The sequence below is a fragment of the Ziziphus jujuba genome, chromosome 11, assembly GCF_031755915.1.
Source record: "Ziziphus jujuba cultivar Dongzao chromosome 11, ASM3175591v1".
Lineage (NCBI taxonomy): Eukaryota > Viridiplantae > Streptophyta > Magnoliopsida > Rosales > Rhamnaceae > Ziziphus > Ziziphus jujuba.
In genome coordinates this window covers 20,225,167-20,251,910 of record NC_083389.1, presented here as the reverse complement: position 1 = coordinate 20,251,910, position 26,744 = coordinate 20,225,167, and the positions used below count along the sequence as shown (strand labels likewise).

At 27.2% G+C, this 26,744-nt stretch overlaps 4 protein-coding genes across 8 annotated transcripts; 3 read left to right on the top strand and 1 right to left on the bottom strand.

Moving 5' to 3' along the window:
- Positions 1–3,198: 3,198 nt before the first annotated feature.
- LOC107433034 (uncharacterized) lies at positions 3,199–6,295 on the bottom strand. Of its 4 annotated transcripts, none has more exons than XM_048466202.2 (8): positions 6,156–6,295; positions 5,999–6,068; positions 5,231–5,349; positions 5,034–5,116; positions 4,562–4,683; positions 4,266–4,430; positions 4,021–4,114; positions 3,199–3,572 (listed from the first exon to the last, which is right to left on the bottom strand). In XM_048466202.2, exons 2-8 carry the CDS (start codon positions 6,021–6,023, stop codon positions 3,374–3,376), a joined length of 807 nt encoding a protein of 268 aa, XP_048322159.2. In that variant the 5' UTR covers positions 6,024–6,068; positions 6,156–6,295; the 3' UTR covers positions 3,199–3,373. The 4 variants fall into 4 exon arrangements, with proteins under 4 accessions (XP_048322159.2, XP_048322161.2, XP_048322162.2 ...); XM_048466204.2 differs by having other exon boundaries at positions 5,231–5,346; XM_048466205.2 differs by having other exon boundaries at positions 5,231–5,346; positions 6,177–6,258.
- Positions 6,296–10,609: 4,314 nt separating this feature from the next.
- LOC125419445 (membrane steroid-binding protein 2-like) lies at positions 10,610–11,735 on the top strand. The gene is made up of 2 exons (XM_048465444.2): positions 10,610–11,129; positions 11,252–11,735. The coding sequence occupies exons 1-2, from the start codon at positions 10,777–10,779 to the stop codon at positions 11,502–11,504; spliced, it is 606 nt and encodes a 201-aa protein (XP_048321401.2). The 5' UTR covers positions 10,610–10,776; the 3' UTR covers positions 11,505–11,735.
- A 2,356-nt stretch (positions 11,736–14,091) lies between these two features.
- Positions 14,092–15,511, top strand: LOC107433033 (elicitor-responsive protein 3). The gene is made up of 4 exons (XM_016044271.2): positions 14,092–14,164; positions 14,302–14,367; positions 14,471–14,609; positions 15,205–15,511. The coding sequence occupies exons 1-4, from the start codon at positions 14,092–14,094 to the stop codon at positions 15,509–15,511; spliced, it is 585 nt and encodes a 194-aa protein (XP_015899757.2).
- A 6,986-nt stretch (positions 15,512–22,497) lies between these two features.
- On the top strand, positions 22,498–25,829 carry LOC107433032 (rop guanine nucleotide exchange factor 3). Of its 2 annotated transcripts, none has more exons than XM_048464716.2 (8): positions 22,498–22,859; positions 23,310–23,690; positions 23,824–23,940; positions 24,025–24,182; positions 24,277–24,351; positions 24,448–24,744; positions 24,988–25,332; positions 25,453–25,829. In XM_048464716.2, the coding sequence occupies exons 2-8, from the start codon at positions 23,357–23,359 to the stop codon at positions 25,573–25,575; spliced, it is 1,449 nt and encodes a 482-aa protein (XP_048320673.1). In that variant the 5' UTR covers positions 22,498–22,859; positions 23,310–23,356; the 3' UTR covers positions 25,576–25,829. The 2 variants fall into 2 exon arrangements, with proteins under 2 accessions (XP_048320673.1, XP_048320672.1); XM_048464715.2 differs by having other exon boundaries at positions 22,499–22,859; positions 23,812–23,940.
- Positions 25,830–26,744: the final 915 nt, after the last annotated feature.

The window sequence follows — 26,744 nt, the reverse complement described above, 5'->3', positions numbered from 1 at the left end:
CGAAAAGAAACCTTTGTGCAATTTCTATGCCTATCAATTTCATTCAAAAGTGTTGGAAGAATTTTTTTGAAGTGGTATTTGATTTGTAAGCAATTTGTAAAGGGAAAAGAATATATATATATCTTCTGGTTTAATTAAGACTGTATGAATTGTGAGTATTTTAGATGTTAAAAATATTGTACAAAATTATTTTATATTTTTTTATATATTTAAATGATAGTATATAAAGAACGATACTATATAGAATTTTTTTAGAATTGTGAAAGGAATTTATATATATATATATATATATATTTTTTTTTCAATACATACTTTTAGTTCCTCCATATGTTATTAGTTTTATTTATTTATTTATTTTTGCTAGTGTGGCTTTTACCCCCAGGCACCCCAATAAATGATGATCAACCTCCAAAACAAATAATAGCTTTTGATTTTCTTATTTTATTACCTTTGCAAAGAAAAGATTATATTGTATCGTATTGAAGGTATTGGAAGGTTATCATTAAAGTGAAAAGTTGATAAAACGTAATTTTGAAGTAATAAGGTTTTTAAATATTTGAAGGATGAAAAGAGGAAAATAAGTTTGAAGATAGAATTCAATGCTCCTTCTAGGCATATATTCATGGAGGTTTGATTGAAGTTTTTTTTTTTCTTATTATTTATTTTCACATCCCCTTTTTTTTTTTTTTTTAGCATTTTTATCATTTGGACTTTACATACAAGCTAGATAGAAACCTATTGATTCAAAGTGATGTATTATTTCCATATTAGTGGAGAGTTTTTGATTATGTCATAGATATGAAATTTATACTTTAGTTTTTACTCTTTAGTTAGTATGTATTTATTTAAGTGTATGATCTTGATTGTTATAATCGATTTCACATATACACTTTGAAAATAATGAATATGTTGGATGGAAAATAAGGTGTTTGATTTCATAATTACTTAGATGTATTTTTGAATTAATGATATATTCAATTTTTGAGGCACCCATATTACGTTTGCTTAGCCATAGTTTTAATGTGACTATAAAGTTTTTAAAATAGTTGTTTTCAATCCTTAGTCTTTTTACTTGCTAGAGAATAGTAAATTTAATGTGAGGGTGTGATAGGTGTGATATGTGTTCAATATTACTATTTTATAGTCTTTGTTTGTGCTTATTATTAGATATTTTCTCAGTATTTTGTGCTTAGTTAGAATAAATACCTATTGATTTTACGGATTTATTTTTTAAAGTAAAAATAAATAAATAAATAAAAACTAAAAGATGCTGTTTTAAGGCTAATTTGGATTCTTTTTAGAAGAAATATGGAGAGATAAGTTCTATGGAGCATTATTGGAGCTAAGTTGATGATTTTCTATTCTAGACATAATTTTTAGAAATTTCTTGATTTATTTTGAAGATTTAAAGGTTTAATCTCTATTGTAGTGGAAATGTTGATTTTCTACATAATAGTTAATATTTTAATCATATCTAGATCTATGGTGGAATTTTTTAATGATTATTTATGAATAATTTTCCTAAAACATTGAAAACATCTATGTAAAATTTCATTACTAGCGAACTAAGGGATAACGCTAGCGGTTATTTGAAATTAGCATATTTGCATAGATTTAATGATTTTGAAATATTACTTGATTAATGCGGGAGTTTAGTAGATGCCACGAGCAATAAATACTAAAAAGCCCTAAATAATACTTAAAAAAATATTTTTAATAGAACAATTTTAAAAAAAAAAAAATTTTAATTAAATGTTGTGTAATGAAGCTTTTGTTACTTACTTAATTTGCTTATTGTAAAATATCTGTATATATATATATATATATATATTATTGTAAAATATATGTGTATATATATATATATATATCTTTTTATAATTTATAGAAAAAGTTAGTAATAAATATTTTAAAATTATTAACATTTTAAAAATCAAATATATGAACCAATAATTAACAAAATAAAAGGAAAATATTTTTTAAAAGATTTTTACTAAAATAAAAATTTTAAATTCTGGAAAATATTTATAACTAATAAAAATATAAAAAGTTATATTTTTTCCAATGTTTTAAAAGGTAGGAAAAGGCGCTGTCTAGGCGTGATGCTTTTAGATAACGCCTCGCATAGTAGGAAAAGTTATAAAAAGATGGTCAACGCTATGTTGACTGCCTAATGTGCACCTAGGCGCTAAAATGTGCGAGCTTTTTTGTTCAAAGTTCTTTTTTTTAAGATTATTTTTTAAAAAATGTTAAAAAAAATTTCATAAGAAATTAAATAAAAAATATTGGTGAAAAATGAAATTTCTTTTAAGATTTAAGTGTTTTTTTCTTACAGAAAAAAAGGAAAAGATAATGTATAAGGATTAAGGAATTAGAGAGAAAATTTAACAAAAAAAAGGAAATAATGAAATCAAATAAAGAAATGCTCAAGTTGAAATTAAAGAGCCTGAGGAAAATGATTTTGTATCAGATGGCACGGAAGATGAGTTAGATGAAGATGTAGATATTGAATTGGAATCCGATAAAGAATTAGACAAAAGTTAGATTATGGTAATAGATAAAGCATATATTAATCTAGGAATTATTAGGTATTTGTAGGTTTGTAATATATATATTTTGAAACTAATATGTTGTTAGAAACTTGAAAAACATAAATTTTCATAAATCTATTATGATCAATTACATGTTAATTCATGTTTATTGCATATCCAAAGATAATATAAACTTATATATATATTTTGACATTTAAAATATAAATTATTTTGTTTATTTAGTAGCCTTATAATAATTAAAATAATAATATAATTATAAAATGCCTTTTCAAGCATAGGCTTCGACTAGGCACGTCTAGGCTTCTAAAGCTTAAGGCTTGATCTTGCCCTTGTGACGACTTAAGTCTTTTAAAACACTGATTTTTTCATGAAAAATCATAATCAAAAATTGAATTGAATGCTCGATTTTTTACATCCTTTTGAAACAATATAAAATAAAATAATCAATATATAAATTTAAAAATGTTGTTGTAGTGATTTTCACTAATTATTTCTGTAATTTACTCTCCCTTTCCAGAATCACGTGAGGGTTCCAAAGTTGATTTTTCCTTTTTCGTTTTTTGGGGAATTATTGTTTGGAAAGAAACTAATATCATATTCAGCTTCAGAGGGCACCATATGAGGGAAATTTAATGGTCGGATCAAAAACTGTAACCAAAACAAACTAAAGGTTTAAGAGACATTGGATTTATATAATGGAGTTCTTTTAACATTCCTGACCAAAGTTTAGCAGACAATTCAAAAGCATTTAGCCCTTGAAATTCGCAGCAGAAGCATATCACAAAAGTACATTCAATAGCGAAGAAACTAGAGAAATGTCTTAGCTAGAAGCTGGCCTTGTGCTGATGCAGGCATGACTTTGTGAACTCCAAAACAACAGAGGCTAACTCAGCTTGATGATTGGTATATTGATGATCTGCTCCTTCTATGATGTGCAGTTTGTGATTTGGTATTATCTTGGCGAACTCATATGCATCTTCAACCGGAATTATTTCATCAGCAGATCCATGAACTGTCAAGACCCTGTATGATGATATGATTAAAATGGAGATACATAATATTAATTTCCAACGAATTGCATGTCTAATGCCAAGTGACACTTAAATATGCTTACAAGCAAACAATCAGGAGAAAGAATGACCACCCCCGTTTTAGATCCAGAAAGATTGACTTGATTAATTTCTCAAAACCATAAATTGAATGGAAAGAGAAGAGACAATACCATAAAGTTTTTGAGTTTCCAATACCATAAATTTACTCAAAGAAGGGCATATCCCAGTTTTTTGAGACAACAAATTACAATCACGCAGCCACGTATCACAAAGCATCAAGAAGAAATATCTTATCAAACTTGCATTCCATGTTCATATCCTTTATTTTTCTTAACAAATGATGGTTTTGGTTGTACAGTAAATGTAAGGGAAAGAGAAAACATGTCAGAAGATTTACGATCTAATCATACTGTACTAACCTGCAATCCTTGTCAATTTGAAGACATGCAGTGTGCATATTAGTTGTTAGGCGCTCCGTCAAACTTTCCAAGGTTACACGATAGTCCACACTTCCTACAGAAATAGTGCTGGTCAAGTATGTGAGATGCAAAAATGAGTACTCTACCAAAAACACAGGAGAACAAAGATGCACATATATATGACTGATCTTATGAAATTAAAGTTGACTCGCGTGGTCACAGCCACAAATTGAGGTACATATTACCATTCTCATTTTTAACATCAATAAATCCTTCCTCCTTGATTCTTTGCATATAGTCTTCTCCCCATGTATCTCCAAAGCCTCTCTTCAGATCATAACGTCCGGAAACATTGATAACTGAATGGATATCATGATATTTAGAAGCATACACAAGCACCACATTGCCTCCTGCCAACAACACATTTAAGTGAGAAACAAACATCAACGGACACCATTCCAGTGATTGGAGCACAAGGAGACCAAGATAAATTGACAACAAAGTTTAATCATCAGCATATGTGTGGAAGAATCAAATGAACCTTTACTATGCCCAAGAATTCCACCAATTATGCGGTTTGCTCCAGAGAAATGTTGGACTACAGCATGTAAATCATCAGCCTCTTTCTGATAATTTGCAAATTCAAATGAACCTTCACTTTCTCTGAAAAGCAAATTACAAATTTAAGCCAAAGAATAATAACATGACAGAGACTGACGTTGTTCTGCAAGTCTATTTAAGTGCTTGAAAATGCACAACAAGAAGTTTAACTGAATGAAAGCGTGTGTAATACCCTATCCAACATGTTTTCTTCTTTTTTTTTTTCAAAAAAGAATAATTATTTAATTATATTCTTGATGCAGTACCATATCTAAATAAAAGAAGTAAGGGGGAGAGAGAAGAGCAAACAGCTATAAGAAAAGTACCATGGATAGATCAAGATTTCAGTAAAAATTCCATTACAATCAAGAATTTTAGACCCTGTTATGCTAGCTAGCAGTCCAAGAACTTACCCATTTCCAGAAAAGTCAAAACGGAAGGCACTAATTCCTTCATTTTCCAATGCAACTGCTATATTCACAATTAATTTTCTTTCCTGAAGGCGAAAAATAAAAGTTAAAAAAAATAAAATAAAAGAATTTCCACTGAGATCATAATAGAGCTGGAACAAACAAAAAAGCATATAGCAGTTCTTAATCAGAACAACAACCTTTGTGGCTTGCAAACCATGGCATAAGATCACAATCTCCTTAGATCCGGTTTCATGCAATAAACCCACGAGTTTTTCACCATGCTTATTTGGTACTACCACTTTCTGAGGCTTTACTGCTAAACACAAATGCAAATTTCTTGGACAAATATTAAGAGGAAAATAAATAATACTAATTGTTGAAAGGTTTGTTTGTTATTAAACGAAAGTATATATCGGCAATGAAAGTAATCCAACAGTGTACCAAATTTTACCAAATTCTGATAAATTTTGGAAGACAAATAAAGATCAAAGCTCAGTTCTTTTTTTATGTCATCGAATTGATCAACAATCAACATGAACTGTTCTTTCCACTTAGTTTATTTTATTTTTGGTTAACGCAGTTGGATCATATTTCACAAGAAATTTGGAACTGCAAACTAATTTATCAAGCAATACAAATTTATCACTTAATAGGATGCATTATATGCATATTCATTAGGATATTACTAAAAGTAGATAGCAGTTATACAAATTTATCACTTAATAAGGATGCATATGCATATTCATTAGGATATTACTAAAAATAGATAACAGTTTGCACATCAACTTAAATCCCAATTTAAGCTTACAGAAACTGCAGAGCTATCATAGTCAAACTCTACTAAATTATAAAATCTGTATCTGCAAGTAGAAAGGAAAGCATTTTTTTGGCAAATCCATATCAGATTCGAGTCAGAAAAGATTGTAGCAAAGCAGGCAGAGCAACAAGATGACAAATTTTGTAACCTGGGTTTTGTGCAGCCTGGGCCATACCCCTCAAGGTTGTTCTGGAACTGGAAACTAGGTGAATGGGATCCTTTTACAAATTAAAGAATTTATGAGCACTAAATGGAAACTGAAAACCAGGATTTCAATTACCCTAGCAAATTAAAAACCAACTTACACCAGAACCCAGTGGACTTGCCTGCTGCTCTACTTCCACTACGCCAATCACCACTGCTGAGTGCTGACAATTATCTTATGAATAAATAAATATACAGGTTTTGTTAATATCTTATGTTCTTTTTTTTTTTTTTTTTTTTTTTTTTTGGGGGGGGGGGGGTTTGCTAGTCTATAAATCTGCTAAGAATTATAACATTCATCCATGGAAAATTATTTTTAAAAAAAAATGAAAATAAAATTGGACAAGTACTTTATCTTTTGAAACTTTTTTTTATTAAAAATAAAAAATAAAAATATTTACATTATTTTTTTTAAAAAAATATTCTTAAAATCAAATATGGTTTAGTATAGTTTTTGTTACTTCATTTACTTATTGTGAAAAAATAATTATTCTTTTTTGATAATTAATAAAATAATTAGTAACAATAATATTGTTAAATCATTAACATTTTTAAAATCATATATATGCGCCAATAATTAAAAAAAATAAAAGAAAAATATTTTTGTAACAACTTTTTATTAAAAAATAATTTTAAATTTTGAAATATACATATATTTAAATATAAAAGTTATGCTTTTTCATAAAAAATCATATTTCAAATATTAAATTGAATGCTAAATTTTTAAAATTCTATTAAAAGAATATGAATTAAAAAAATAAATAAAAATGTAAATACTTTTTGGGTACATGAATTATTAAAAAATATTTCTTATATACGGAATGAAGCAAAAAGAAACTTATATGATTTTAAGAATAAAATGCTTTAAAATAATTTATATATTTTAATATTCTTTTTTTAAAAAAATTATAAATGGCAGAATAGATTAAAGATCATTTTGCAAAACCAAAGAGATCTAGGATTTGTGCCCAGTGGAAGACTAACCGTAAACAATGTTGCTATGTAATGTTGTTATGTAAGTGATGATAAATTGTATGTCACTCCTTTATAATATTGATTTTTATATATATATTTTACTATTTGTTAGTGTTTTAGAACAGCGTACACTACTTAATAGTGTTAGGTATACCATATGATATATTTACGTATTCTTTATGATACACATTATATGTTTTATTATTGTTTCTAAATTATGATTATGTTGTTTATTACCTAGTATTAAATTTATGTTTTAGTTGGTTGATGATAATTTAAATTCTTTAATTATAAAATGCTCTTTCTATAATATTATTTTGTGGTATAAATTGAATTTTGTGAAATTCTTTTAAAAAGAGAAATTTTTCAAAAGAGTAAAAAAAATATTTTGAGTGAAAAGTTCTCAAATGAAATAGCTATGTTTATATGATTATTTTATTATACTCATTGATTTTTTATATTTTTAAATTGTTCTTCTTGGCCACCATCACCTGATATGTTGCGTACATTATGTTTGACATCTTCATCATTTTTCAATATATAATCATCTTATATTTTTATCGTTGATGTTATCTCATTATTGATACATTTTTCTTTCTCGTGTATTTTGCTGATTTTATCATTTATATTGTTTTTTATTTAGTGTTAAGCTTTTAAATTTTTTTAAATCATGATGGTAGATTGATTTAATATATTTGACTTTTATATTATCATTGATTAATAATTTTGTGAAACTTCTATTAAAAATGTTTATGATATCTTATTTATAATGTAGGATTATATCCATTTTATGAGAAGAATTAAATGAATTTTCAATAACAATTCAATAAGATTTTTCTAGACGAGACCATTTTAGATGTTCGGAAAAGATTCAAAAGCGGTTGGGAAAGCATGTCAAAACCCATTAAACGATTCATTAACTTATTTTTATATATGTTAATACAATATAACTTCGATATTAATTAATTTATTAATTAATAATTTTAATATTTAAATACATAAAATAATTTTCATTCAGGTAGCACAACGCTTACCATGACCAAAGCGACCGCCTAAACACCCTAAAAGTATTTTTAAACAAATTAAAATTAATTACATAATTTAATTTAATATTTATAATATTTATATTTCTAAATAATTTTTTTAGTAATTACATTTATATTTCTAAATTTAAAATTATTCAGATAGAACGATGCTTTTAAAGCTAAAGTGTCGGTTAAATATCCTTAATTACATATAAATAAATAAATTATTTAAATATTTCTAAATACAGAATAAATTGATTATTAACTTTTTTATATTTCTAAATAATAGTTTTTATCCATAGCAAAAAATAAAAAAAATAATATTTTTTATCAATTATTTTTATATTTCAATTGGACTAACTTGGATAGTTTATATTTCATTAAAATTAACTAATTAATTTATTTTTATGTATCAAAATATAAATTATTAAATATTATTTATATAATAATATAATACAGGACACTAGTTAAGCGTCAGCTAAACAAACTTTAGACAACGCATCGAGCCACAAACGTCGTGCTTTTTCAAATAAATATATTAAAATTTATTTTAATTTAATTCATTGACAACTAATATAATTGATTTTATTATACAATTCATATCAATTTTTTTTATTATTTATGCAATTAGTTTTCTTGTAAATATTATTCCAAAAATTATTAGTTTATTTTATTTTTGAAGTTATGTTATTATTTATAAACAGTGATAATATTAGAATAATAATATTATTCACAAGTTAACAATTAGGATGACAAGTATTGATTCAAAAGCGTCACCCATTTATTTTATAGTAATTAATTTTTTTCAAAAAATAAATAATAAAAATAATAATAATTATTATTATTTTAATATCCATTTATTTATTTTGCATATAATTATATAAATGTTATTTCAAACATTAATTCAAGTGAATTTTTATTTATTTTTTTTTTTTTTGGTCTTTTGTTTAAGTTATGTCATCTATAATAAGGTGCACATCAGTTTGGACTTGGCAATTTTTAAGCAAATTCCAAACCAAATCAAATTATTCGGTTTGGTTAAGATGTCTAACCAAATTAAAACAACAAAGATGACATAAGGTAACTTTACTGAATTGACCATAGTCGATTTGGTTTGGTCAGATTGGACAATAGTGTTTGTGCAGACTAATTCTACTGCCAAATAAACCCTAAACAAGAGAACAAATAAACTTAAAAAGAATCCTTTTAAATAAAAATGAAAATTATTTAAAATTCCCCTTAATTAATGCTAAATTTTAAAATTTTAATTTTTATATAGATGAATCTCACTATTTATAATCACATCCGTTATTATTACATTTGGAAATTTTTCTCAAAAAAGAAAAAGAAAACTCATTTAAACTTGTTTACAGGGATCAATTTTTTTTTTTAAATTAAATGTTATTTGTCACTTGGTTTAACCATCACTAGTTAATGATATGCCATTTGTGATAATTTGAATGACTATTCAAAAAGATCCACTTTCGAAAAAAAAAAAAAAAAAAACCTTGAGCAAAAAATAAGTAAATAAATATAGCCAATTAACTTATGGCATCAACCATGGGTCTCATAATGATTATCAAGATTAGTGGCTGGCGACAAATAAGTAAAAGTCAAGTTTTTTAAATTACAATACACCAACTTCAACTTTATTCAACTTTATTTATTTTTTTTCTAAACATAATTAAATCAATTTCCTGTTAAACTAATGCATAATGTCAAAATACCTCTTTAATTCTTTTTTTTTATTTTGTTTAAGTATTTGATAAAATTGACTAACTAGTAATCAAATTGGTTAGATAAATAAAGACTATATGGTTAATTTAACTCGTTGATATTTATAAGATAACATTGACAAAATATTGTTTATGTTATGTTTTTTTTTTTTATCAATATTTTTTTTAAAACAAACGTCATGATTTAGAATTTTAGATATATTTTATCTATACAAGTAATCTATTTGAATATCAGTTAATCAATCTAGTCAAATTCTAAAAACATGAGTGAAAATGGAATATTTAATTTAGACCCTTTAATTTGCCCTAACTACGAATAAATCCACATTTTAGAAAATCATTATATTAATTTTTCATATGCCAATTTTTATAGTTAATTTTAAAAGTTTAAGAACAAAATGTATTTTCTTAATATTGTTCGTTTATAAAATATTAATTTTTTGTTTTAGCTGTAAAAATTAATTAATAAATCCTGACCGATGAACCCGATTTTGATAAATGTAAAAACTAAAAAAATGTTAATGATAATTTCTTTTAGAATATAATTTTAAATATAATTATGATAAAATTGAAAAGATTTAAATAAAATGTAAGTAATAGAAAAAAAAAATAGCAATTTAATATTTATTACAAATTTACAATGCAGGTCGAACTAAAATTGTTTTTTAAAAAAAAAATGTATAGGAGAATTGAGAAACTGAAAGATATGTGTATTTATTTATTTTTTAAAGTATTATAATTTATTTATTTATTATTATTTTTTTTTTTAAGCCGCTTGGCCGTCGTAAGGAACTTTCAGGATAAAAGAAAATGAAGTTTGACCGAAGAAGAGAAAAAAAAAAAAAATGTAAGAACAAGACTGGTGGAGGAGGTGTTAGGTGAGAAGATTATAAAAGCTTATTAGCTTCCATTAAGGCATTAAACCTCTTCTTCTTCTGTCTTTGTTCTCTGTAAATACAACAAGAAGAAGAAGGAAGAAGAAGATAATGGGGATCTATTCGGAGGTGATGGAAGAGATAACGTGGTACACAGGGCTTTCACCGGCGGCTTTCTTCACCATCGCCGCAATGATGGTGGTCGTCTACAAGACTGTGACCTCCATGTTCGTTTCTCCAGAAGATTTCAACAAACCTCCAGTGGCCATGTCCTTGAACGGCGACGTTTCCAGCTCCCAATTTCTCAACAACTATCTGGGTCCCAAAACCAACAACACAAATCAGCCGCCGCTCCAATTGGGAGATTTGACGGACGAGCAACTCAGAGCCTACGATGGTTCCGATCCCGATAAGCCACTCCTCATCTCCATCAAGGGTCAAATCTACGATGTTTCATCCGGAAGGTTTTCATTCAATTTCAACAAATTTTTTCTGGGTTTTTTCTTTTCTTTTTTTTTTTTTTTGAAAAAAAAAAGTTGGGTTCTTCTGGGTTCGTGATTGATCATTGATTTATGGTGGAAATCAGGAATTTCTATGGGCGTGGAGGTCCGTACGCCATGTTTGCAGGAAGGGAAGCGAGCAGAGCTTTAGCTCTTCTGTCCTTTAAACCTGATGACATTAATGGGAATCTTGAAGATCTGGGTCCTGAAGAGCTTCAGATTTTGGAAGACTGGGAGTTCAAATTCATTGAGAAATATCCCAAAGTTGGTCGGCTTCTGAATCTCCATGGGAATGAGAATGTTACTACTACTACTACTACTAGTAATGGTACAGATTAATAGTAATTTACAAAGAATGTTGTAGATACTAGAATTTTCATCTTTTGGATGATAAATGTTGTGGGATATGAAGTACTAGTAGTGGTACGTTGCGTTGGGTTGGATTGGTTTGGTTATGGTTTATGTTAACAGAGAATTAAGGAAGAAACTGGAGGGGAGATTTTGATGGCTTATCTATTGTATTTCATTTTCATTTCAAAGGAAAATATATTAACCCCTCCTTTGGTATCATTAATGCTTTTTTTTTTTTTTTTTTTTTTCATTTTTGGTTTTTGATGTAGTACTTTATAATGATATAAAATAATAATAATAATAATAAAAAGAAAAAGAAAACATAAACAGTTTTAAACAGTTTTTAATTTTTTTTTTTTTTTAACATAGTAACTAGTTTATTTGAATTCCCCCCCCCCCCCCCCAAAAAAAAAAAAAGAAAAAAAAAAAAAACACTAGTTTATGGAAATTTGTGACTAGGTGAGAAGCCACAACTATCACGCCAATTATACAATTAAAGTAAAATCTTAAAAGAAAAAATGCATTAACTAATTTAATAAATAATGATTTAAGTAGAAATTTTATTTATTTGAAAAAAAAAATTAAAAGTTTAAATTTTATTTACTGAAGTGGATGGCAAATAAACTCACCAAAAATAAATAAATAAACTCAATAAATTCAACCAACGAGGTTGCGTTGAACCCCAAAAAAAAAAAATATATATATATATATAAATAAATAAAACTTGCTTTTAAAACCTGATTCACCGCATGCACGCGCACGCACTCGCATATGCACATATATATCTATATATATTCCAACCTCAATTGGCTTTGCTATGCCTCCTTTGAACAACAAACTAATACATGATTATCAGCGTAATTTTATTTTATTTTTTTTGTTTTTTTCTTTTTGACGAATAAAAGTGTAACCTCAGTAAAAGCTTTGTCATTCTTATTTTACTTTTTCTTATAACAAAAAATAATAATAATAATAAAAAAACCAAACAAATAAGAAATAAAACGTCGAACATTAAAAATTAAAATATCATATTCTATATATCAAATTTTGGTTATGCGCAACTATATCTATATCTAGATTGTTGCTAGTTGTCCTATTGATAATCTAATTCCCGATAAAAATTGGTAAAGTTTTCCATGCCTTAAGGATCAATTGTTTATGTATTAAAAATAATATTATTGCTATAAAAAACATGTATCCTAGTTTACCTGCTCAAATTTTTGGTGATATTGCTTAACAAAGTATGGATAAAAAAAACTAGTTAGTATTCAAATTTGACACTAAAAAATAAAATATAAAAATTTCTCAATGTCAAGGTTGGGAAATCTCTATTTTTGTTTAAGCACTAAAATCTACCTCAATGCACAAATCTATAAATATATTTTGGGGAAAATATCCCACATAGACAACTCAAAAATTGTACTAACATCATAAATTGTCAAAAGTGAGGCACTGTCACCGTGCTTTGTAACGTGAGCATATTACCCTAGTCGGGGCAATAAAGTGATAGAACAAGTTGGGTATTTGATCCATTAAGCTTGGATTCGGGTTAAGCCTGCTCCTAATATCCATCTATCCCGTTGGTTAACATATGAAAGGGACCTTGCACGCCTGGTTGGAGGACCAGGTTCTAACGGATGAGATATGGGCTCTACAGTCTAATGGGCAAACCTAATTGAGCCATCACTTTTGGCTTTGGGCTTTTTTTTTTCTGCCCTATTAAATGGATCCCATTTAAGAAAATGTTATTTATATTTTTCGAAATTAAAAAAAAGAAAATGATTCTCATTTTTATTAGAAAAATTATTATCATTGCGTATATTGTCTTCTTATTCTTTAAATCAACTCAACTTTGTTTTATTGATTTATGCATTTAGTGTAAAATGGGTCTTTTAAAATGGAAACAGAAACAAGATTTTAAATAAATAAATAATAATCCTGGCTTTTTTTCCAGTTTTTAGTTTACCATATATTCATCATCAGTTATTTTAATATTTTCTTCTTCTTTTTTTTTTCCATCAAAAAATTTATTTTCTTCTTTTTTGTTTATAGATACGTTTCTTTTTTCAGTTTCTGTTATAAAATATTTTTAAAAAAGTTATAAGTTTTTCTTAACCTTTCTTTTTATTTTTATTTTTTATTTTTTTCATGTTTCTTTCACTTTTTATCCATTTGGACTTGGGAGATAAAATTAATATTTTTATCGATTTGACAACCAAAGTTTGGTGCCATTTTTTCACGCATCTCAAATATGACCATTAATGCCCCCTACACACACACACACACACACACACAGAGAAAAAGAAAAAAAAAAGAAAGTCATTAGCGTTAGGATCCTTGAATTTGCAGTTATACACCTAATTTTAATGAATTGCAAACAAGGGGATTCATTTGTATTGTTCTAATTAATCACGTCCAGAAACGCCTAATAAGTGAATTAATTATGAAACTGCCACCATGTCAGTTTTTATTTCTTTTCCTTTATGTAACATAGCATCAAAGATCCTTGTTAAGTTCAACTGAATTCTTTCACACTAATCTTTGTTGAACAAAAGTGGCCATCACAAAGACTCACATGAAAGGAGTAGGAGGAACACTTGAAGTACTTCTTGTTAATGCTCAAGGCATCAGGCACACAAATATTATTGGTAATTAGCTTAATTATTTTTGGTTTTGTAGGATCTCTAAAATTTTCTATTGTTTCTAATTTTTTTTTTTTTTTTTTTTGGGTTTTTACTTTTGTTTTTCTTTTTCTATATTTGAAACTAATTTGATTTTATTTCAGGTAGACCAGCATATTATGTCCTAATAGAGTGTGGAGCTCACATTTTTAGAAGCAAAATATCAACAGGTTTTGTTAAGTATTTTAATTGGCTTTATGTCAGATAATATTCAGAATGATGTTAATGTGTAGCTTATACAATTCTGACTGTCATGATATGCAATGCTTAAAGGTAAAGATGAAAAGGCTTGCTGGAATGAAAAGTTCACATTTGAATTACCATTCTCTGATTGGAAAAATTTAACCCATCTCAAGTTCAGAATTATGGACACAGAACTCTTCACAGACGGTGGATTTGTTGGTGACTCCATGTAATACCTCCTTAATTTTTTTTATTTTTTATTTTTGTAATGTATATATATATATAGAAATGCTTATATACAGAAATATAAATTATAAAATAATACTTTTATTCATTAGTAACTTAAATGCCTTAAAAATCCTATATGAATAAAGTTAATTATTTTTATATGGACCCGCAAAACTATTAATACTTTTTTAAATATTAGCTTTTAAAGAAATGCAAAAACAAAATAAAGATGTTCTGATTAAAAATTATGAGTAATTGTGTGTCCTTACTTCATAACTATTAATATAAATATATGTATATACTTTTAAAGAGCCTGTTTTGGTCAGAAGTAAATTTACTTTTCAATTTTTATTTTTTATTTTTAATTTGTTAAGTTGTTGAATAAAGATTTTTTATTTTTATTTTTATTTTTTTTGGCAGTAAAAACATTAAAGCACAAGGACCTAGTAAAGAATATATGTTATCTTTCTACATATATATATTATATATATATATATATATATATATATAGATAGATAGATAGGCTATTGTATGTAAAGAAGTTGCTCTATCCATATAAATTATAATTTTGTTATGTTTGCTGTTCTGATATGCAGAATTTATCTTGGTGGAATAGTTAGGGAGGGATATGAAAGAGGAACCATAGAAATAAAACCAGCACCATACAATGTGGTGCTTGAAGATGACACATACAAAGGCCAAATCAAAGTTGGGATCAAATTCACTACGAATCTAAGTATTCAGAAAGACATGCATATAATAGATACAATGGAGGAAATTGCAAAGGAAAACAAACCAAGAAAATCAATGTGTAGCAGCATTATTAACTTGTGGAGATTTCTCAGGAGCAGGTCCTTGGTGTTGTGTAAGAGAAAAGATTACAGAAAGCAGAAGAACAATTAGGGAGATCATAGTTATTAAAGTTATAATCACAATTTAAACAACAAGTACAGATTAAGAGACAAATCGCTCAAAGTATTCTAGTTTGTGAAATTTCTATTTAGTGTCATGAAATTTGATCGACTATATGCACGGGAAGTGTTAATCCTTCATCTTGGGCTTTTTACTTGAACTGCATTTAAATTGGGCTTTCTTACTCTCCTTTACGGGCTCTTACTATAGGCTTATTCACTTTTAGTTTCACAAACTAAAAAATTCTTCAGTGTCAAAGTCCGTTCCTTACATGGTGCTAGTTAGTTTATTTATTTATTTATTTATTTATTTATTTTAATTTTAAGAATAATTCACCAAATGTATGAGTTATCCTAAATCTCCTTATTCATTTACTCGAATTTATATTTTTATAGGCACAAATAAAAATGTTTTTAAATTAATAATAAATTGAATTCTTTATTATTAATTATTAATATTAATTATATTTATATTAATTATTATTTTTTTATTAAAATTTATTAAATATAATTAATATTAATAATTAATAATAAAGAATTCAATTTATTATTAATTTAATAAATTAATAAATTGAATTAATAATAAATAAATAAAAATACTTCTGAATTGAGGTCGACGGATCTTCTCAATTGACTCCTATATGGATAATACACATTCCAGTTGACCGACTAATTCTAATTGTTTCGAAGCAATCCACAGAGCGGTTCGTCCTATTCAGATATTCACGACCAAGAAGTACTGGATTCTCTTTCGACTGAAACTATCCATTTCATTTTACATGGTACTTAGTTGAATACACAATTTACAAAAACAACTTTCTATAAATTCCATAATACCTAAATCACCCAAATCCATGCACTTTCAACAGTCACACATTGATTAATTATGCCAAAAAGTTGTTTTACTACATACCGTCAAACATTCATGCAGCACAACATACGTGAAGATGTTCAATTGGATATTACCGAATATCTTAAATGCACCTTTGATAGTAATTTTATACTTAAATAAATTGAAATTATATATAAAAAAAAATAAAAATATGACTGCATTTTATTTGGTAGGATAATTAGAATTTTTTTTTTTATGTACATATATATAAGGAGAGATAATTAATCTATTCAAATTATATCATTTATCTGTTAAATGAGGTTGATTTAGTTGATTTACAATTGAAAATTTGTGGATTCTAAATACCATATAAGAGGAAAATTATTGTAAAATATTCAAAAAATTATGTCCCATATCTTATATTAAGAGATATGTCAATATGATAAAGGCTGATTACAACAGCCGAAAATTCTACAAACCATGGTATCTTCGCTCTAAAATGAAAAGCATTTTATACAATGGTGGATAAACTACTAATAAAATAACAATGGTGATCAGTTTTACTGTGTTGCCTAGCATGAATAACAAATCATATACAGGCACAGCTTGTTAAAAAGTTTCATTGTATACATAATTTAACTTAGCCACATTTCCAGAATGAATATTTCACCAGTTATTTGAATTATTTGGGATTTTAAATCGACTATTAAACATGCCTGTAAGACCAATTATAGTTGCGCAATATTAACTTAGATTACTAAATTTATTTGCCAAAAATTTAAATACTATATTTTGATATGTATCCTACTACCTATATTGATAGATATCTAAAATTTGATTAATAACAAATTTGATGCTTGTTTGATAATTTTTATGCTCTTAGTTGTTTGAGAAATGAAGCATGCATATCAATCCCAACTATAATAGTCATTTATAATGACAAAAAGAAAAACGTTTTTTAAACTCACTTTATCAACAATATAAAATGATTTTTATTTTGTTCTCTCTTTCTTTTCTTTTTCTTTGCCCCCCCTCAAACTTAATCTTCTAGCTAGATTTTTTTAACCTTGTAGTGAGTGTGAAGTCTAACTATCAATTAAACCACAAACCAATTATACACAACTAACCGATTTCATGTCCAACTTTGCTACAAATCGGCACTACAATTCCTGACTAACTAATTATACACAATTAAACTGAAACTTTTAAGAAAAAATTGAAAACCAAAAATATAAACATTGTTCGAGGGGTGAGTCACCATAACAGTAGTCATAGTTGAGTATATGTATTTTTTATTTATTCTATAATTTTCAATTCAACAAAATACAAACTTCAAAACCAAACACACAACTAGACTATGTACATCCATGCAAAAATTATACCATATATATAGTGAGATATATATATATATATATATACACACACATATTTGTCATAATATGTGTCTGATCCTCATTATAATGTGCATATCTCATTCAGGTAATATGTTACACAACAAAATTATTATGTAACATGTTATCTTATATGAAAAGCGTTTTTCATGCTAAGGATTTGAATCGTGTATATATATATATATATATATTATGATGTTCTTATTGAGAACGCTATACTAAAGTTGAAGTCCAAAACAGCCTACATAACTGATAGCCATCTACAAGCACTTGTGGGTTGTTAATAGCTAGACTTTATTTTAGTTCAAGATTGTGAATAAGAATATATATATACAATCAAATGGCTTTTATTAGATTAATAGTTTTATCATGAAAATTTTCTTTTTCAGCTCTTTGATCATTTTAAGGATTCATTTTTTTTAAATTAAATTTGAATATGTCATTAAATCTAAATTAGGTCATTTATTAATATTCCAAATTTTCAATCCTTAAAAGTGATCTAAAATTTTTCTAGAAGATCTAGTGTTAAAAATATTAAATTGATCTAATGTAAATGTGACTTTATATTTCTATAATATATATATATATATATATATATAAATATCTTACATAGTCATGTTCTTATCAAATTAATATGATGGTTTACTATAATGGCTTATTATTTATTGTCATTTATGTCTATTTAGAGTTCACCTTACCCAAATAGGGTTTTGAATAATCTATATATGGTTAATAATTGAATTTTAAATTTTATCTTTTGATATGATCTAAAGGCTTATAATTGAAAATTTGATGGTAAAACCGTTAGATCAACATATATATATATATATATATGATAATTGATATCTTGTAAATTATCTCCTTGTTAATCCCAACAGGCATGGTAATATGAACAATAAAAATTAGATCTATATTGATTAATTTACTTGGTTTACATGATAATGTTTCAATTTAGTTTTTTTATTTTTTCAATATTATAATACTAATAAAGGAAAGTAAACCCTTAAGAGCAGCTATTTAGATAAACACGAGAGAAAGTGGATCCCATTTTTATTGTCCCCGTCACCATGTCTTTAAAAATGATCTTGAAGTGGTTAGGCTCAAATCAAGTTTTTAATATTAAAACTAAAAATCAAAACTTTCATTTTTGGTATTTGAATCACATTAAAGGTTAATATTTGAAATTATATTTTTTTTAATCACCAAGTCTCGATAAAAATTACTTTTCCAAAATAAGGTTTTATTATATCATTAAATAAGGCATTTGTCATTACTTTTAAAAGCATATTTGGCTTACAGAAGAATTTTTCATTAAATATAGTGTTTGGTAAACCTATATAAATTCTTTTATAATCTACCATCTTCAAATGCTAGATCTGAGTAACATTTAGGGGTAACTACTCATATTCATTTTCTAGTATAATCAGAATTTCAAAATTAAAATTACTATTATATCCTTCAACTAATAATAAAATTCCTTTTAAACCATTTAAATATAGTAATAATATATATATATACATAAGGAAATGATCATTCATATCTATTTAGGTCATCATATAGAATTAAAATAGTTATGTTTTATATTTTTTTATTTTTTTTTATCAAACGCTCAAATTCTAATTTTGTAACTTTTAGCAACATTAAAAAAATAATTTATCTAACACAAATCAAATAGTCAAAAAAACCAATTGTTGTTTTAATAATTTACAGCAACTCCAAACCAAGCATAAAACTATATTGGACCATTTTTATTTTTAATTTTTACTTCTTAATGTAATTCAATGGATAATAAATGAAAACTTGATATTAAAACCATCACATTATCTTGATATGAGTCCGACTCAAGCTTATAGTTCCGATGATTATCAATTTTTATATGTATATATACAAATCTAATCTGTTGGAAACTATCTTTTAATTTGTCTTAGGAGACATAAAGATGTTAGCAGTAAAAATAAGCTCACATGGATTATTTCATTTGGTTTTATATGTTAATCTTTTCTAATAAAAAAAAAAAGAATAATAATACTAAAAACTTAACATGGGAAAGTGAACATTTAAATGTAAGTATTTAAATTTTTATGAGATCATTTGGCTCCCATTTTTAGTATATATCAATATGTCATACAAGATAAGTTAGGAGACAGTTTCGAGAGAGCATTTTTGTATATATATATATATATATATATATACGTATATATATGTGCATATTTATAAATATATACAACCATTAATATCAGTTTGACCTAATCGTTTATTTTTAGGAGTTTTCATTTATCGGCTCTTAGGTCTCTTTAATAGCTAATATTAAATAAATGCATTAATTGTCCTTTAATCTATATAGGGTTCATTTTGTTCAAAATAAATTTTTATTCCACTACTTTCATATTATAGCATTAATGAACTTTTGAAAAACGATCCAATCCAAAGGTTGATGCTCATGCGAACAAAACTATATATATATATATATATATATATATATATCAATTAGATTCAAATCATGTATTAATATAATAAAATCTCTCTATAATCATTCTGTTAGGACCAAATTATTTTATTACTACGAGGAGGTTATAACCTAATAGGGTTGTAATTAAAAATATTTTGGCTCAATAAGAAGGTTTTCTTGCTTGCAAATTATTATATACCAACAAATTTATAGATGTTATAACAACTCTAAGAACTTTATATAAATATTTTATGTTATGTTGAACTTTGAATGCAATATACCATGCATTGTTTTACAATATTATTAATTATTATTATGTGAAGACAAAATTTCTCAACATCGGACTTAAAAAATCATAACTTATTACAATATAGAATTTATTTTTATTTATAATTAACCCAAGTTGGAATCAAACTTTTTTATAACTAGATTAAGGTTATTCCAATAAAGTATATCATTATAAAGATGTTTTAGCATATCAAAACTTTTTTTTTTAATTCTTAAATTGTAAATAAAAATTTAATATGCCATTAAATTTATATTTGACTATTTTTAAATTTTAAAATTTAATTATTAATGTGATTTAAAGGTATTAAAGAAAATCTGATATTAAAACTATTAAATTTTTGTAGTGTATGTTTTGACTTATATTATATATATATATATATATATATGTATGTATCAACATATATGCATGTAAAGCCCACGATTAGGCATTGTTTAAATTATATATTGTAATTATGTTATAGAGTTGGTGTCGGTGAGGTTCATGCAATTATTAAGAAAGTAACGTTTGACCTCCAATTAATTTATAAATAATCAACCTTATCAAACAATCATAAGCATCAAACAATCATAAGGCAAAGCATGAACAATTAGCGCCACTGGCTCACTAAATGCCTGGCACGTCTTTATGACATTATTTCAATATATATATATATATATATATTTCCTAAATTTTAGAGACTAACAAAAGCTAGCTCTCATTACCCAAAAATAAAAAAATAAATAAAATAAAAATAAAAAAGACAAAAGCTAGCTCTGCAAGTCATCCAATTATTTCTATGGGCTTTTTTCACACGTTCACTTCTAAGCTAACCTCCGACCAAGCTAACTACTACTTTGTATCAAATTCCCACATGCAACTATAATTTTCATTTTCATTTTCTATCTTCGTCTTCTTCTTTTTTATTTCGTTTTTTTTTTTCTGATAATATTAAATATACCATGATTTTTTTATGGACTACATCATAATGCAATGAAAAAAAAAAAGACTAAAGTAAATGATGAATTAATATTTATGGATGATATCATATTTCGTTTAGTTACAATAATTGTTTTATTTGTAAAAACAAAATCAATGTTGTTCATCAAGCACAATTACACATAATATTAAAAAAGAAGGCACAATTATATATTAATAGATCAAATTTCAAATTTTGAAAACATAATTTGTCAAGTATATGTTGACCAATCTTAGAAGAAACAACGAGATGATAATTCTCTTTAACTACTAATATGAAGAACTCAATAATTGGTGTGGGTCAAACTTTTACCAATGGTTATAGGTATTCCATACTATCACCATCACCATTAATTTGGAGACAATCTCATTTGTTATTGATTGATACTAATTTCTTTGTATAATTTAAAATTAAAAATAAATTAATAAAATATTCCTACCCAAACTTAAATTGCTAATTGATTATTTTTAATTGAAAAATAATTATAAAAATAATCAAAATAATATTCAATATATTTTCATGATAATTTTCTTTAATAGTATAACATTTGAGTGAATTTAGAAAAACTTGAATCTTGAAATTTTGAGATTCATCTGCACTTCACGGTTTTGTGCATTTAGATCTAGAAAAATTTTGTGACATATTTTTCCTTAAAAGTAATCATATAGTATATTAATTTTGGATAGGCATGTTTTATTAATTTGTTTATTCTTAATTCGAAATTATACAAGGAAATAAGTATCAAAAATTACGGAAAAGATTGTTTCCAAATCAATGATGAGAGCATTGAATAACTATAGCCGTTAGATTAAAAAAATAATAATGTGACACAATTTGGTGAATCCAAAATGAGATTCTCCAAGGGAAATAGACCGGATCATTCTCCTCTTGAAGGCCTTTTTTTTTAAAAAAAAAAAAAAAAAAAATCTAAAATAAAAAATGATGTTTCTAAAACTCTTCCCCCACGCATATAATATTCACAACCATATAAAATAATCTCACATAGACTAATATATATATATATATATATAGATAAATTAGGTAATAAGACTAATATATATCTAATATCCAACTAAGTTGCACTCTGCATGTCCTATCATGTCCATAGTTTACTTTTAAAGAGCAACCGCATCATTTCAATTTTCTCTGTTTCCATACCAAAATCCTACCGTTTTTTGCTTCTGGATTTTTCTTGTTTAATCTGGTGGGCTAGCTAAAGAAGAAGAAGACCGGAAGATTGAAAGACCATTAAGACTCATTTTCGATTCCATGTTCATGGTGATATAAAGGTCATTCAAAGAAAGCTTTTTCTTTTTCAGAAAGAAAAGTTTCAGGGGCTAAAAGAAAATGTTTAGGAGGGAACTGTTTCAAATTATCTTCAACCGGCTTCAATTCTCCAAAATTCAAATCTAAACCATTAAAAGGTAACGTAAAGATAGTTAGAAGACCGTTAGCTTTTTTTTCTTTTTTTTCAAAATCAAACCCTTGGCTTCAAATTTTCATTTTTTTTTTTTCCCTATATAAGAAATATATTTTTCCCAAGATTTGCTTTATTAGAGAAAAACTTTAGCAGCATAAATTCAGTGAATTATTATAGTTTTTTTCTGAGCAAGATAACTACTTCTGAGAAACCCCTTTTTCTTTTATGTCCCAAAAAAAATAAATAATAAAGAAAGAAAGAAAAAGCAGTGCTTTTGTTGGAAAATTGTCAGTTCTAGAACATAAGCTGTTTGGGTCCCAAGTCTCTGACTCTTGGTGATTGTAGTCCCACAAAATTAGTATGTTTAGAATAGTAAGCATGAAAGTTATGAATTCTTAGAGCCCCACTAACCAAATGTTTATGAGTTTGTTTATTTTTCATGATTATTTTGCAGGTTTTTTTTAAAGAATTAGGACCCAAAAAAACAGTTTCGACTGAAAAATGGACAATTTATCAAACCCAGATGAAAATTATGATCTGGGTTATCAACCTTCACCTTCTTCTTTGGACCAGAATGATCAATCAACCACAGAAACTCCTGGATATTCTACAATGAGTGGTGATTCTTTCGTCTATTGCCGGACAAATTCAGAGACGTCTGCTTTCTGTGAAACCATTTCTGATCAAAGCTGTTCTGGTGAAGCTTCTCCTTCATGTTGGCCAGACTTGAAATCTGGAGTTCATAACCAAGCTGTTCTTACCAGATTAGGAATGAAGCAGCATAAGAATGTCATCGCTGACGATAAATCTGATGATCAAGAAGCATTAGATGCAGGTTGGTTTTTTTATATATACCTGGTTTTTGTTCTGGAAATTCATTTTCTTGATCACCACTGCAAACCAATTGTAAGTTTAGGCAGTAATAAGAATTTGAACTGACTTTTTTGAGTGTTAAGCATCCATGGCAGAGCTTGAGCTAATGAAGGAAAGGTTTTCGAAACTTTTGCTTGGGGAAGACATGTCTGGCAGTGGGAAAGGAGTTTGCACGGCAGTTACAATTTCAAATGCAATAACCAACCTCTATGGTAAATTAAAATTTTTTTTTTTCCTTTTTTTTTTTTAGTGTTTTTTAGTTTGACATCTGGGTTTGGGATTTTTTTTTTTTTAAGCAACTGTATTTGGGCAAAATTTGAGGTTGGAGCCTCTGAATCCTGAGAAGAAAGTTATGTGGAAGAGAGAAATGGATTGCCTTCTATCTGTTTGTGATTACATCGTAGAATTCGTCCCAGCCAAATCACAAAATTTACAGGATGGCACAGCCGTAGAGGTGAAATATCAATGATTTATGAGAGGAAGTTTATTGGTTTTATCATTGCTATCTTTGTCTGATTTTGTTTAACGGGATTTTATTGGTCTTTCAGGTTATGGCAAGCAGACCAAGATTGGATATTTATATAAACCTTCCAGCTTTGAGAAAGCTAGACACTATGCTTATTGTAAGACACTTGTGTACCAAGAAATTTTACATTCTATTCCTGGAGCATAGAAGCTCTATTTTCTTAAAAATGCTAACTGCATGATTTGTTTGATAGGAAATACTGGATAGTTTCCAAGATACAGAGTTCTGGTATGCAGAACATGGAAGCATGTCATCGAATTCAACCCGTTTGGGATCATTCAGGAGGATTGTTCAAGTTCAGAGAACAGAAGAGAAATGGTGGTTGCCAGTCCCATGTGTTCCTCCAGAAGGCCTTTCTGAGAAGTCGAGGAAACACTTGCGACACAAACGTGACTGCGCCAATCAAATTCATAAAGCGGCAATGGCTATCAATAGTAGTATTCTGGCAGAGATGGAAATACCAGAATCATATATAGCAACTCTACCAAAGGTTAGCCATTCTTGATCAACAAAAAGTTTGTTACTTCAAAATTTATCAAAACATTGAACTATATTTTTCGCCTATATCTGCAAGTACCTATTTAGGATTTCAGTTCATTACTGTTTCAAGAAATGAATTTTAGTGAAAGCCTTAAGACTTCTTATCAAATACTTTCAACAACGTCATGACAACAAATAATCACCATTATAACCGAGCCTAACGTATAGTTTTACAAAATAATTCTATGCTCAGAGTGGAAAAGCATGTCTAGGGGATTCAATATACCGGTATATGCAGACAGCAGAAAAGTTCTCTCCTGACCATCTCCTAGAATGTCTCAATATAGCATCTGAACTTGAAGCACTAGAACTTGCAGACAGAGTTGAAGCTTCAATGTATACATGGAGAAGAAAAGCATGCATGAGTCATTCAAAATCCTCATGGGACATGGTAAAAGATCTCATGTCTGATACTGACAGAAGCGACAAAAATCATATTTTGGCAGAGAGAGCAGAGAGTTTGTTGTTCTGTTTGAAGCAGAAATATCCTGAGCTTTCACAAACATCCTTGGACACATGCAAGATTCAGTACAATAAGGTAAGCCTTTATAATCATCTTTATGGTTCCACATCAAGCATGGGAAAATTTCTATCATTTTTTGAAAATGGATTTCTCATATTGATCATGACTGGTATGGTTTTGGTCTTTTGTTTGCAGGATGTGGGGCAAGCAATACTAGAGAGCTACTCAAGAGTTTTGGAAGGTTTAGCATTCAACATTGTTGCATGGATTGATGATGTTGTTTTTGTAGATAGAACTATAAGAGACCAAGATCATTAGCGATTTCTCAAAAAGAGGGACAAAAAGAGGGATACATCTTAATCCCAACTCAGATCTCTTCCTGTTCTACCTAAATTGTTAGTCTTTAATATGTTTTTTAGGTACCACTTTTAAGGTTTTTAAGCATGAAACGTTACAAAATCATCAATTAGGTTTGGAACTTTAAGGTCTGAATACTTGGGAAGAAAAATTCATCCTTTCTAGTAATTGTGTATGTATAATTGGAAGTTATTTGTGCAAGACTTTATGTTTTATTTTTGTTGAGCATCCTAGCGGGCAATATTTTCTGAGTGGGAAATTTGTTTCTCCAGCAACCAGCAACCGACAATTTGCATGTTAAACTACGCTCCTCATGAAATATGGCAGTTTTTATGTCATAAGTTCCATTGTCGAATGGGGCCCAATATTAAAAAAGTAAAACTAGGAAATAGGAAGTAGATAAAGGGTACAAACTTATGCTTAGCCTGATGTTTGTCCAAGGAAGATCGGCTTGGACTTTCTTAAATACAAGGTAAAATAGGAAAAATCCTAATAATACACATTCCTTTTCAAATTTCTTTGAAAGATTAAGGTCGATTTTACCAATAATATTTAATATATTCGAGTGCAATTCTACATTAAATTCAAGGTATTAATCAAGATTAACACTTTACTAATCGTTTTCTTGAAATATATAACTATTTATTAGGGAAATCAGAATTTTATATCCCTTGCATCTTCCTTATGGTTCAGTATTGGTTATATATCTCTTAAATTATATCGAAGTTTTCCTTTTAAAAGCAAATATATATAATATAAATTTGTCCATTGACACCTACATAATATTCGCCAAAATTCAGAGGCTCACACTCCCTCAAATTTTTCAGTATTTCAATTTGTCCAACTTAACCCTTGAATCCTTGATACAATAGAAGATGAAGACTAAACAACACAACAATAACAGAGTTGCGGAGTCCAAATTATTTGCTAAAATGCACATAAACCCACACGAAGAGACGCAGAATTTACACATCATTTGGAAAACAAAAAAATAACACAACTAAAAGAAGCAACAGTTCTATCACTACTCTGCAACAGAAAAACAATGTCAAATTCATTTACAGCTTTACGTTTACAGAGCAAAACGCAAAACCCATCAATATCACTTTTGTACACCCAGAACATTAACA